Raw genomic sequence first — 14,592 nt, 5'->3', positions numbered from 1 at the left:
CTGGTTTCTGGTTGGCAAGAAGTTGTCGCTTCTTCCTGACAAGGGCATGGCCTAAGTTCCGATAATCTTCTTCTGGGGGGACATCGAACTACCTGATCGAAGCTTGATGATTGTGGTCTCAGTATTGTCTTCCTCAACCTGTAGTATCTCTATCGATTGAGATGGCTACTTCAAGTTTTCTCAGGTTTGAATTCCACCCCTCGAGGTGATTTGTTTGTTGGTAGTTTGTCAGAAACTTCACCAGTGATTCATCAGCCTAATGCTGATAGATAAGATTGTGCTTCGTGACAAAGTCATCTTTTGTGTTAATGGCATCTGGACATCCTCTTTGAGAACTTTTCGAGTTTGAGAAAATTGGAAGTTTGACGTCCGGTCTTGACCATGAACTTGTATCCGTAAAAATCCCATACAACTTGGAATAATCTCTGAAATTAACCTGTTACGATATTGATTTCCTGTTTGTAAAGTAAATTGTTCAAGCTCACTTTTTGTGGAACAAATTTTCAACATTTCAAACATGGAAGGGTTGCAAGTTATTTCTTACCCCAGTCTTCATTAAAACAATTAATGTTTAGACATGGGCTACCCGCCTTGTCCATCAGGCTTCCATCGTGAAGACATATATAACTGTGTATCATGTTATTTCTTCGGGTAAAGCCATGTATGACGGTCAAGGCCACTATGTGTGGGACCAAGACGTCATAAAAGAGAATATTCATTTCTGAGTGGTCAAAGGGAGATAACTGCACATACACATACCATAATTCCCGCATGCTTGTCGACTTCCCAAGGCACAGACAATGGTATTTTATTTTGTAGAGATGTAGGTTCAAGTTCATTTCACAAAATTTCCCCTGAGCAAAATTTTATTTGTGAAAACAAGTACCAAAACTGACAAAATACTGACTACTACTACTACTACTACTACTACTACTACTACTACTACTACTACTACTACTACTACTACTACTACTACGAAAACAACAATTACTACTACAACTACTACTATGACTACTACTTATACTACCACTACTACTACTTCTTCAACTATTTCTACAATCACTTCAAGTGTACCATAACTTTAACCTACTACTACTACTACTACTACTACTACTACTACTACTACTACTACTGCAAGTATACTATACCTTCAACTACTACTACTACTACTACTACTACTACTACTACAATTACTACTATTACTACTACAACTACTACTACGACTACTTAAATAACTACTACTACTACTACTACTACTACTACTACTACTACTACTACTACTACTACTCTACCACCTTTGCAGCATTATACCCAACTCACTCACTCTACTAACAGTTGATGGTGCCAATACTACTACCACCACTCATTAACTCTATTTCTTCTATTTGTGTCTTCAGAAAGTTCTCATACATTTGTCTCTGGAAGTTCATGCAGCGATGAAAGTGTTGGTATTGGCAGCACTTTCTGTACATCTTTGTTCAGCACCGACATTCTAAAATAGTTCATGATCACACAGACGCTTAGTAGCACATCAATTGAAATTTAAAATATCATTTAGTGTGATCTTGTTTCAGGAGACACAGCAACTATCACGGCCTTTCAACTGCCCCCTGACCCCCTCACACACTGCCCAACGTACTTCCCCAGATGGGACATTATTAATGTGGACAACCCACGTATGTTGACCCTTCAAACCAATACGGCCGTTCTTCCTACACGACAACACGTTTGAGTGATGCTTTGTCTACTAACAGATGTTTTGACCGGTCCTTAATTGATGGGTGACCATTTCCTCCTTTACCGTGTCTATATAAATGCTGGGTTGATGTGCTTCCTCATAACACTTACAGAAATCTATAGTATCTGCAGCGAATATTGTCCAGGGTAAGTATGCAGTTTCATATACGTTTGACATTTGAAGCAGGTTTGGAGTAGTGATCTGTGTTGAAGCTCTTAAGGTTCAACTTTCGTATTTTGTTCTTTTCTAAAATTCACAAATTGTTGGCTTTAAACTGTTATTTTATTGTTGGAATATGCCCCATTATAGATTCTACCATGAAATTGGAAATTGCTCGCAAAGCTAATAAAACCCCTCTGACTGAAACAACTTGTTTGACGATCGCATCCCTGCAGAAGCTTATATTCATAGTAGAGTACATTTTTCAGTCATTGTCGGTAGGCATATTTAAATAATTATATATAAAGTTGTGGTTGCTATAAAATACAAAGGATGCGGGGCAATACGTTATGTGCAGAAAACACGATAGAAAACTGCAAGGAGGTATTTGGCGCTTTTCTATATACGAATGAGACGTCATATCTTTTTTACGTCACAATGAGCAATATGACGTCATAATAGCGACGCCAGGTGTATAACGAAATCTTTGCAAGGCTTGCTTAGTTTTCTTCGGAGGTGCGCGTTCGGTTCTTAATTCAATTAAGGGCGGTCAAATCTACAGGTAACCAAGCTCTACATTGAAAACACAGTGTGTTCACTTCCTAAATACCAGTAGTACATTGTTCCTCTGAGCTTCATTGCTTGTCTGTACCTAGTCTTTGGGAAGTTGTTCCATGCTAATATCAATGATTTTTTGTACTAAAGTGATATTCACTGTTTCTTCTGTTCAAGGGTGTAACCATGGCAACAAAATCCATCCTTGCCGTCGTTCTCGTCTCCTGTCTCACAAATCCGACAACTTCTCATTTTCCTTTCTTGTCAAGACGTTTTCCTATAGGAATGCACATGCCATTTCCGTTGCCTCTACGTATACCAATGCCTATCATTCTACCGATGCCTATTCATATACCAGTGCCGTTTCCTGTGCTAATGCCTATTCCAATGCCCATGGCGTCTCCTCCCCTCATAGGCCGTTCCGTCGTTGGCGGGGTAGTTGGTGTGGGTGGAGGAGCGGTCCCAGTCCCAGTAGGTGCGAATGTTATTGACGGAAACGTCAACATCGTTGGAGGTGGCGTTGGCTTGGGTGGTGGAGCGGTGGCTGTCCCAGCCGCTGCCAGTGTTATTGACGGTAACGTGAATATTGTTGGAGGGGGCGTTGTCGGTGGAGCGGGGTATAACCTCCCAGCAGGGTTGTCTGTTGACGGCGACGTTAACATCGTCGCAGGAACGCCGGGAGTAAACATGGTTGGTGGGGCGTCTTATCCTGCATACTATGGTGATGGGGTCGACATTTCACGCCCTGATGTATCGGAAAACTGTAAGTGTTACGAGTTTTTTTGTTTTGTTTTTGTTTGTTTGTTGTTGTTTAAAGCCGTACTCAGCAATATCCCAGCTATATGACAGCTACGAGTTGGAGTGTTAGCCCAGTGGTCAAACTGTTCGCTTGTCACAACGGGTTCGATTCTTAGGTTGGTCATGCGCTGTGCAGTCCAGGCATGGTGTTACCCATCCTTAAAAAGCTGGAACACTGCTTAAATCTCACTTGCTTAAGTAAACATGTATCAACCAAAACTAATAAGTGAGTAAACTCTTGGTGTGGTAGCGAGCGACACTATCTGTGATTGATACCGTGAACATCGATGCATGTCGTCATTCAATCATTCTCTCAGCCATTCAGATACAAGGGTGACTTGTCTGACGGGCAACCATACAAGTACTATCATACCCAACTGATAATTGTTTGACAATCGGAAAAGGAAATCACAGAAATGAACATGTCCCTTTGGATGATTAACCTCCTGAAAGGCAGGGCGGGTCATGTCCAAATATATAGCCATGTTATCACGAGTAAACAGTGGATGATAACATTAAAGAAGGTGCATATATTTGCAAAAATGTCCGAAAAATGCTACTGAAAGGTTTTTATGTAAACTACGAGTCTCTGCAGAAAGACATGGATGAATATTTCTCTTGTTTCTATTTCAGATGTGGTCGGCTAATTTGACCAGAAACATCGCCCGGATTCACACACGTCACGTGACCAGGAGAAACTTGAGGTGCTTTGGATATTCATCCTGACTGTTTGTTTGTTTGTTGTTTAACGCCGCACTCAGCAATGTAGCAAGGTTCTGAGAGCAGTCTGTAAATAATCGAGTCAGGACCAGACAATCCAGTGATTGACATCACGAACGTCAATCCTCGCAACTAGGACACGATGACATTTTTCAACCAACTCAGCGAGTCTGACCACCCGATCCCGTTAGTCGCCTCTCACAAAAAGCATAGTCGCCTCCTACGGCACGCATTGGTTGCTGAAGACCTATTTGTATCCCGATCCCCTTACAAAGGGGTAATAGTGATGGCATTTATACAAAAATTATGTATGATATATAATTGTTACATATATCTGAGATACGTGTCTTGTAGATTATGTTTGTTTTGTTGGAAGATTATATTTCCCGGTACATGAATATATTTACTTTCAGTTTACACTCTACCATCAACAAATGATGTATTGTTATATGTTTGTTTATATTATCTTTCGTCATCAAAGTGATGAGACGATGTAATAAATATTGTCTTTATTTGCTGTTGATTGTTCATCTCAATACTTTTTTAAATTCAGTGATGTACAAAACATGAGTGGAATTCGTAAGGATACAAAGAGTTACCTTGAATGGATTGTATTGGTTGGATTGAAGAGACTATAAAATATTTATGAACAACGTACGGACGTTTGATGGTTGCTTGTGAATATGATTCATTGCGTGGGCGACAGATATTTTCACAATTTTATTCTATAATACATTGAAAAAAATCCATTTCGAGATCATTTGTGAAAAATCGTCTCATTCAGGAACAGACATTTTATTGTATTGCAAATTACGGAAAGACCCGAGTGATAACGAATGGTAAACGAATGGACTTGCATGAATTTGAACGTAATTATTGTTGACAAACAAAGAGGTATCGGATGATGACAATGATCACGTTTCAGGGTACTGGCATTTCTTAGAGTGACTTAAGAACAGGGTTGTTCGTTAATCCGTAGTCATATTGGTTCCTTGTCCTGATGTAAATTCCGATGTAGAGCAAATCAAACAAATATGCATGACGTTTTTAGGTGTTTGTGATACATGTAGATGATTAGACGTACAGCAAACCCCCAGTTAGTCACCTGTTGGCATGGAAACCCATATATGTTTATAAAACGGTGTATATTTATATGATGTATTACATGTATATAGATTTATGAAAATGATATCGGCGTCTTTATGATGTAAATGAAATAGATTTCGTAATCATATTTATATTTCTGTGATGGTTACAGTTTCTGTTTAGTATATGACAAGTGTCCGTATTCATAGCCACTTCATTTTTCATTAATTCATAAACATATATTTACTACAATTGTATCCCCAATATTGCTGCAGATGTTGCTACTTTTCATTTCGTTGTAGGACAGTTACAGAATAAGGAAAATAAATTGTAAGAATGTTAATATGAAATGTCACATATATGTAAAGTAAACTATGTCATTAAAGGCCTTACACCTCTCCCTTCATCACAATTAGTACCAAATCACTGATGACTAATAATCTTATTGACGCAGGGGTTATGATAAATGTCCTTTTATAGAGTAATTTTGATAATTTGTACCAATATTAAATGTCATATCTAGAAATTAATTTCATTAATCTTTAGTGATAGCTACATAACATGAATGTCAATACCCAAAATGGAGGAAAAGAACAAGCCTTGTGTAGGGATTTCTTGTAAATACCACTGAAAATTAAAAAGGCTCGATCAGGGTCGTAGTGCGGCAATACACGGCCCATACCGAGTAGTAATAAGTGCTGAGAGTGGTAGAACAAATATAGTATGTCATTTCTCTGATATGGATGACGGACTTGTTGTGTAGTCTTATTCGGGGCCCAAGGTATATCGTCGACATATTGTAGAAGTGTATAGTATATGGTACATGTATATACCATAAATTGACAGCTCTATATATCCATATTCAGGGCGGGCGGAGAGAAGCGTAAAAAGACCAAGTGAATGTATTATATCAAATAGTAGAATATGTATTGTCTGGTTCAAATGTCTCTGGTCACCTGAAAGCCCTTGTTCATGACAATGCAGTGCCCCAAACGAGGATTATGTATCGTACTAGTCTAGTTGGCTGGCGTATTCAGTATGTCAGCTTGTAGCTATATGTAAACCTTGTTCAGGGCTGAAGAACAGCTAAACAAAACGTCTAATGAGGATATAACGTTGTAATCTTACCATATAAAGTACTTTCTCTTTGACATTAATAATTTGCCCGTATGACAGTACAATGTTAATCCTTGCTCGGAGCCAAAAGGCGGAAATGTATCGCTGTGATCTAAGTATACTTTTTTCTCTTTGTCATACATAGACCGGATGGCTGGCCTATTTAACTCTCGTTCGGGGACAAAAGGTGGTACCAGAAGACCTTAAAAGAGATTATGTAAAATCTTGATAGGAACGGCATGATGTCTGATACAACATATAAAGCACTCGCGCTTATAACCATGTTCAGGGCCAAACATCAGTAATACACGGCTCGTAATTAGGAACTATCGTTAAATATTGACAGGAACTGTATAGTGTAATATATATTTAACAGGCGACAACCCAGCGTGCTATAGCAATAATGACTGTGTTGTTAATAAAACCCTGTGCTTACAAGCGTCCCATGTGATATTCCGTGTAGACTACACCAGGCGTGTACAATGTACCTATCATCTAGTTGTGTGTACAGAGAGAGTATGTAGTGATGAAGCTGCTGTGGCTGCTGAGACATTGTTTCAATAAAAGCAATTTCCCTACAGTCGCTGGTCGTTATTTATAATTTCAGTATCTATTTAGAGACTAGCCATGAGACAATGACAAGTTGGAAAACATTTTTCATCATCGTTTCTGTCTTTATAAAAGGCAGTGAGTGAGTAAATATTACTTTATTTGTTTGTTTGTTTGTTTGTTTATCGCCACACGCAATATTTCAGCTATATGACGGCGGTCTGTAAATAATCGTGTCTTGACCAGACAATCTAGTGATTGATATCGTGAGCATCGATCCACACGATTGTGATCCACGCATCAACCAAGTCAGCGAGCCTGACCACCCAATCCCGTTAATCGCCTCTTGCAATTTTTGCTGAAAACCTATTCTAACCCGGATCTAAACGGGGGAAATATTTCTTTAAGCCGCATCAGCAGTATTGCAGCTGCCCACGGCTATAAAAGACATGTAACGGTATATTGGGCTATCAAAACGAGTTTGTTTTGTTTTTGTTCGGTAATGATATAATCGTTCAGTGATCGTTCCCATTGCCTTAATGCCTTAATGCCGTCACGATTGCTGTCAAGTGTTGCTGCGTAAGGAGGAGACATCTGTTGATCATGTCATTCTGACTATAAACTGAGGAGCAAACGAAACTATACCTCTCAATTGATTTTATCATATGTTAGATTTGCAAATGAAAATATGTTAAAGGGCAAATGAAAAAAAGGATTGCGATTTTGATGCGAATATAACTTTTTTCAAGATACTTGAAGTCAATTCCCAAGAGAACAAATATCATAACATTCGCAGAAAGTATTTAAATGTCCAAGTGAACGTGCTGAAATCACACGCTCCGTAATCGGATTCCAAAACAAAAGTATTTGGGGGCGTGGCCTAAAGCTACCGGTGCAACGATGCGTGATGAATGTTTACATAAGCTGATATGTCGACTTGTGATGCTTAGCAGCGTCAGGAAGCGGTCAATCTAAAAGTGTTGCTGTTTCTGTTAATCCTACAAAAAAAAACCTTGCATACATTGCTGTGGATGTGAAACAATCTTCGATTTTGACATTGTGAATAATTAGAATTTAATAATAACAACAAATAATGTCTGCGAGGTGATGTGATACTGGGTTTAACATCGCGTCCAAGATTATTGCATTATAGCGACGTGTGCATGCACGTGTGTTTGTGTGTGTGTGACTGCTTGTACTAGTCCGGACTGATGCCGATTTATAGTGCTAGCCCAATGAGATACCATGCCGCAGTTTAACATGAATACCCCATTCAGACACAGTATACTGACTCCGAGCCGACCAGTCCTTGTTTTAGCCCCTTAATGCCGAGCGCCAGACAGGGTAAGAACAAGTACCATCTTTTAACTTCTTTTGGTATGACGCGGCCGGGGACCGAACCCCGGACCTTCCGCTCTCCGGGCGGACGCTCTACCACTAGACCACGGAGGCGGTCACAAATAATGTCTGTAACGAACTGTTTATGACTAATATCCTTTGTAACATATGTCATATTTGAGATAGCACTTTCTTAGTAAAGTACAAATTCTTGTACCCTTTGGGTTAAGTCCCATCCGGGACTCGAACCCACACTCTCAGAGTGAGGCATCTAACCGCAAGCACACAAAGTCAGCAATGTAGCCAACGCAGCCACCGAGGCATCCACAGAATAGAAGTGGGACAACTGGTAGTCTAGATCCGGTTTGGGCTCCATGAACCGTCACTTCCTGTTTGTTCAGCAGCTGGCCAAGGCATAATCCCCATCGTGTTTGTTTTAGCAACATACATTGTATACATTCGTAAAAGCGTACATCCAGCATTCATTTACTTTAATATTTAAAACAAATAATTGATAAAAAGTATTATGACTGTACAAAATATTGTCTTTTTTGTCGAATTTCTATTTAACATTTCAGTTGTCATAATTCACAGTCCAACTAGATGAGAAACGGCAATCGTTCACTGGTTTCTGGTTGGCAAGAAGTTGTCGCTTCTTCCTGACAAGGGCATGGCCTAAGTTCCGATAATCTTCTTCTGGGGTGACATCGAACTACCTGATCGAAGCTTGATGATTGTGGTCTCAGTACTGTCTTCCCCAACCTGTAGTATCTCCATGGATTTAGATGGCTACTTCAAGTCTTCTCAGGTTTGAATGCCACCCCTCGAGGTGATTTGTTTGTTGGTAGTTTGTCAGAAACTTCACCAGTGATTCATCAGCCTAATGCTGATAGATAAGATTGTGCTTCGTGACAAAGTCATCGTTAGTGTTAATGGTATCTGGACATTCTCTTTGAGAACATTTCGAGTTTGAAAAAATTTGGAAGTATGACGTCCGGTCTTGGCCATGAACTTGTATCCGACTAAAATCAAGCGCCGACCACTCATACAACTGGGAATAATCTCTGAAATTAACCTGTGCATTTGCCACAGTGGAATACCAGTTCCTGTTTGTAAAGTGAATTTTCTTAGTAGACACTCAAAGAATGCTTGTACAAGGTTGTATTTATTTGTAAAATATAATTTGATTTAAAACTTTTAAAAAATAAAACAACATTATACACAACTTATCTTTATGAATAAATATATTTCCTTTTTTCGACACAAATTTCCAACATTTCGAACGTTGAAGGGGTCAAGTGGTTGTAAGTTTATTTCCTTACCCCAGTCTTCATTAAACCAATTAATGTTTAGCCATGGGCTACCCGCCTTGTCCATCAGTGTGGGGACATAAATAAATGTGTATCTTGTCAATTCTTCGGGTAAAGCCTTGTTTGACGGTCAAGGCCACTATGTGTGGGGCCAAGACATCATAAAAGAGAATATTCATTTCGTAGTGGTCAAAGGGAGATAACTGCACATACACATACCATAATTCCCGCACGCTAGTCCCAAGGCACAGATAATGGTATTTTATATTGAAGAGATGTAGGTTCAAGTTTATTTCACAAAATTTCCCCTGAGCAAAATTTGATTTGTAAAAATAAATATCAAAAATGACAAAATGCAAAATCTGATCTCGCACGCCATGTGAGGAAGAGTCAACAGTCAACAGCATCTATTCGACGAGATACTACTAGTATTACTTCTACTACTACTACTACTACTACTGCTACTACTACTACTACTACTACTTCAAGTATACTATACCTTGAACTGCTACTGCTACTACTACTACTACTACTACTACTACTACTACTACTACTACTACTACTACTACTACTACTACTACTACTATCACAATCTACAATCACTTCAAGTGTACCATAACTTTAACCTACTACTTCTTCTACTACAACAACAACAACAACAACTATTACTACTACTACTACTACTACTACTACTACTACTACTACTACTACTACTACTACTACTACTACTACTACTACTACTACTACTACTACTGCAGGTATACTATACCTTCAACTACTACTACTACTACTACAACTACTACTACTACTTGTACTACTTCTACTATTTCTACAATCACTTCAAGTGTACCATGACTTTAACCTACTACTACTTCTACTACAACAACAACAACTACTACTACTACTACTACTACTACTGCTAATTCTACTACAACAACAACAACACCAACAATAACAACAACTACTTCTACTACTACTACTGCAAGTATATTATACCTTCAACTACTACTAATACGACTACCACTACTACCACTACTACCACTACTACTACTACTGCAACTACTACCACTACTTGTACTACTTCTATTATTTCTACAATCACGTCAAGTGTAGCATAACTTTAACCTACTACTACTTCTACTACAACAACAACAACAACAACAACAACTACTACTTCTTCTACTACTACTACTACTACTACTTCTACTACTACTACTACTACTACTACTACTACTACTACTACTACGACTACTACTACAATTACTACTATTACTACTACAACTACTACTACGACTACTTAAATAACTACTACTACTACTACTACTACTACTACTACTACTACAATCACTACTATTACTACTACAACTACTACTACGACTACTTAAATAACTACTACTACTACTACTACTACTACTACTACTACTACTACTACTCTACCACCTTTGCGGCATTATACCCAACTCACTCACTCTATTAACAGTTGATGGTGCCACTACTACCTCCACCACTCATTAACTCTATTTCTTCTATTTGCGTCTTCAGAAAGTTCTCATACATTTGTCTCTGGAAGTTCATGCAGCGATGAAAGTGTTGGTATTGGCAGCACTTTCTGTACATCTTTGTTCAGCACCGACATGAACATTCTAAAATAGTTCACGATCACACAGACGCTTAGTAGCACATCAATTGAAATTTAAAATATCATTTGGTGTGATCCTGTTTCAGGACATACAACAACCATCACGGCCTCTCAACTGCCCCCTGACCCCCTCACACACTGCCCCACGTACTCCCCCAGAGGGGACATGAGTTATGTGGACAACCCACGTATGTTGACCCTTCAAACCAATACGGCCGTTCTTCCTACACGACAACACGTTTGAGTGATGCTTTGTCTACTAACAGATGTTTTGACCGGTCCTTAATTGATGGGTGACCATTTCCTCCTTTACCGTGTCTATATAAATGCTAGGTGGATGTGGTTCCTCATAACACTCACAGAAGTCTATAGTATCTGCAGCGAATATTGTCCAGAGTAAGTATGCAGTTTCATATACGTTTGACCTTTGAAGCAGGTTTGGAGTAGTGATCTGTGTTGATGCTCTCAAGGTTCAACTTTCGTATTTTGTTCTTTTCTAAAATTCACAAATTGTTGGCCTTAAACTGTTATTTAATTTTGGAATATGCACCATTATAGATTCTACCATGAAATTGGAAATTACTCGAAAGGCTATTAAACCCCCTCTGACTGAAACAACTTGTTTGACGATCGCATCCCTGCAGAAACCTATGTTCATAGAATAGTACATTTTTCAGTCATTGTCGGTAGGCATATTTAAATAATTATCTTATAATTATCGGGAAAAAATGCAAAGTTGTGATTGCTATAAAATACAAAGGATGCGGGGCAATACGTTTAGTGCAGAAAACATGATAGAAAACTGCAAGGAGCTATTTGGCGCTTTTCTATATACGAATGTGACGTCATATCTTTTTACGTCACAATGAGCAATATGACATCATAATAGCGACGCCAGGTGTAGAACGAAATCTTTGCAAGGCTTGCTTAGTTTTCTTCAGAGGTGCGCGTTCGGTTCTCAATTCAATTTAGGGCGGTCAAATCTACAGGTAACCAAGCTCTACATTGAAAAACACAGTGTGTTAACTTCCTAAATACCAGTAGCACATTGTTCCTCAGAGCTTCATTGCTTGTCTGTACCTAGTCTTTGAGAAGTTGTTCAATGCTAATATGAATGATGTTTCGTACTAAAGTGATATTCTCTGTTACTTCTATTCAAGGGTGCAACCATGGCAACAAAATCCATCCTTACCGTCGTTCTCGTCTCCTGTCTCACAAATCCGACAACTTCTCATTTTCCTTTCTTGCCAAGACGTTTTCCTATAGGAATGCACATGCCATTACCGTTGCCTCTACGTATACCAATGCCTATCCATCTACCGATGCCTATTCATATACCAGTTCCGATTCCTGTGCTAATGCCTATTCCAATGCCCATGGCGTCTCCTCCCCTCATTGGCCGTTCCGTCGTTGGCGGGGCAGTTGGTGTGGTTGGTGGAGCGGTTCCAGTCCCAGTAGGTGCGAATGTTATTGACGGAAACGTCAACATCGTTGGAGGAGGCGTTGGCTTGGGTGGTGGAGCGGTGGCTGTCCCAGCCGCTGCCAGTGTTATTGACGGTAACGTGAATATTGTTGGAGGGGGCGTTGTCGGTGGAGCGGGGTATAACCTCCCAGCAGGGTTGTCTGTTGACGGCGACGTTAACATCGTCGCAGGAACGCCGGGAGTAAACATGGTTGGTGGGGCGTCTTATCCTGCATACTATGGTGATGGGGTCGACATTTCACGCCCTGATGTATCGGATAACTGTAAGTGTTACGAGTTGTTTTTTTTGGTTTTTGTTTGTTTGTTGTTGTTTAAAGCCGTACTCAGCAATATCCCAGCTATATTACGGCTACGAGTTGGCGTGTTAGCCCAGTGGTCAAACTGTTCGCTTGTCACAACGGGTTCGATTCTTAAGTTGGTCATGCGCTGTGCAGTCCAGGCATGATGTTACCCATCCTTAAAAAGCTGGAACACTGCTTAAAGCTCACTTGCTTATGTAAAAATGTATCAACCAAAACTAATAAGTGAGTAAACTCTTGGTGTGGTAGCGAGCGACACTATCTGTGATTGATACCGTGAACATCGATGCATGTCGTCATTCAATCATTCTCTCAGCCATTCAGATACAAGGGTGACTTGTCTGACGGGCAACCATACAAGTACTATCATGCCCAACTGATAATTGTTTGACAATCGGAAAAGGAAATCACAGAAATGAACATGTCCCTTTGGATGATTAACCTCCTGAAAGGCAGGGCGGGCCATGTCCAAATATATAGCCATGTTATCACGAGTAAACAGTGGATGATAACATTAAAGAAGGTGCATATATTTGCAAAAATGTCCGAAAAATGCTACTGAAAGGTTTTTATGTAAACTACGAGTCTCTGCAGAAAGACATGGATGAATATTTCTCTTGTTTCTATTTCAGATGTGGTCGGCTAATTTGACCAGAAACATCGCCCGGATTCACACACGTCACGTGACCAGGAGAAACTTGAGGTGCTTTGGATATTCATCCTGACTGTTTGTTTGTTTGTTGTTTAACGCCGCACTCAGCAATGTAGCAAGGTTCTGAGAGCAGTCTGTAAATAATCGAGTCAGGACCAGACAATCCAGTGATTGACATCACGAACGTCAATCCTCGCAACTAGGACACGATGACATTTTTCAACCAACTCAGCGAGTCTGACCACCCGATTCCGTTAGTCGCCTCTCACAAAAAGGATAGTCGCCTCCTACGGCACGCATTGGTTGCTGAAGACCTATTTGTATCCCGATCCCCTTACAAAGGGGTAATAGTGATGGCATTTATACAAAAGTTTATGTATGATATATAATTGTTACATATATCTGAGATACGTGTATTGTAGATTATGAATTTACATTCAGTTGACACTCTACCATCAGCACATGATGTATTGTTGTATGTTTGTTTTTATTTTCTTTCGTCATCCAAGTGATGAGCAGATGTAATAAAAATATTGTCTTTATTTGCTGTTGATTGTTCATCTCAATACTTTTTTAAATTCAGTGGTGCACAAAACATAAGTGGAATTCGTAAGGATACAAAGAGTTACCTTGAATGGATTGTATTGGTTGGATTGAAGAGAATATAAAATATTTATGAACAACGTACGGACGTTTGATGGTTGCTTGTGAATATGATTCATTGCGTGGGCGACAGATATTTTCACAATTTTATTCTATAATACATTGAAAAAAATCCATTTCGAGATCATTTGTGAAAAATCGTCTCATTCAGGAACAGACATTTTATTGTATTGCAAATTACGGAAAGACCCGAGTGATAACGAATGGTAAACGAATGGACTTGCATGAATTTGAACGTAATTATTGTTGACAAACAAAGTGGTATCGGATGATGACAATGATCACGTTTCTGGGTACTGGCATTTCTTGGAGTGACTTAAGAACAAGGTTGTTCGTTGATCCGTAGTCATATTGGTTCCTTGTCCTGATGTAAATTCCGATGTAGAGCAAATCAAACAAATATGCATGACGTTTCTAGGTGTTTGTGATACATGTAGATGATTAGACGTAGAGCAAACCCCCAGTTAGTCACCTGTTGGCATTGAAA

At 39.4% G+C, this 14,592-nt stretch overlaps 1 protein-coding gene across 1 annotated transcript; it reads left to right on the top strand.

The window, feature by feature from the left end:
* The first annotated feature begins 2,845 nt into the window (after positions 1-2,845).
* LOC125378285 lies at positions 2,846-13,436 on the top strand. Its single transcript, XM_048393745.1, has 4 exons — positions 2,846-3,173; positions 11,095-11,196; positions 12,350-12,754; positions 13,423-13,436. The coding sequence occupies exons 1-4, from the start codon at positions 2,846-2,848 to the stop codon at positions 13,434-13,436; spliced, it is 849 nt and encodes a 282-aa protein (XP_048249702.1).
* The last annotated feature ends 1,156 nt before the right edge of the window (positions 13,437-14,592 follow it).

The sequence above is a fragment of the Haliotis rufescens genome, unplaced genomic scaffold, assembly GCF_023055435.1.
Source record: "Haliotis rufescens isolate VD_foot unplaced genomic scaffold, xgHalRufe1.0.p SCAF_12, whole genome shotgun sequence".
Taxonomy (NCBI): Eukaryota; Metazoa; Mollusca; class Gastropoda; order Lepetellida; family Haliotidae; genus Haliotis; species Haliotis rufescens.
Note: the sequence above shows the minus strand (reverse complement) of the source record. Positions and strands in the feature narration are given on the sequence as shown.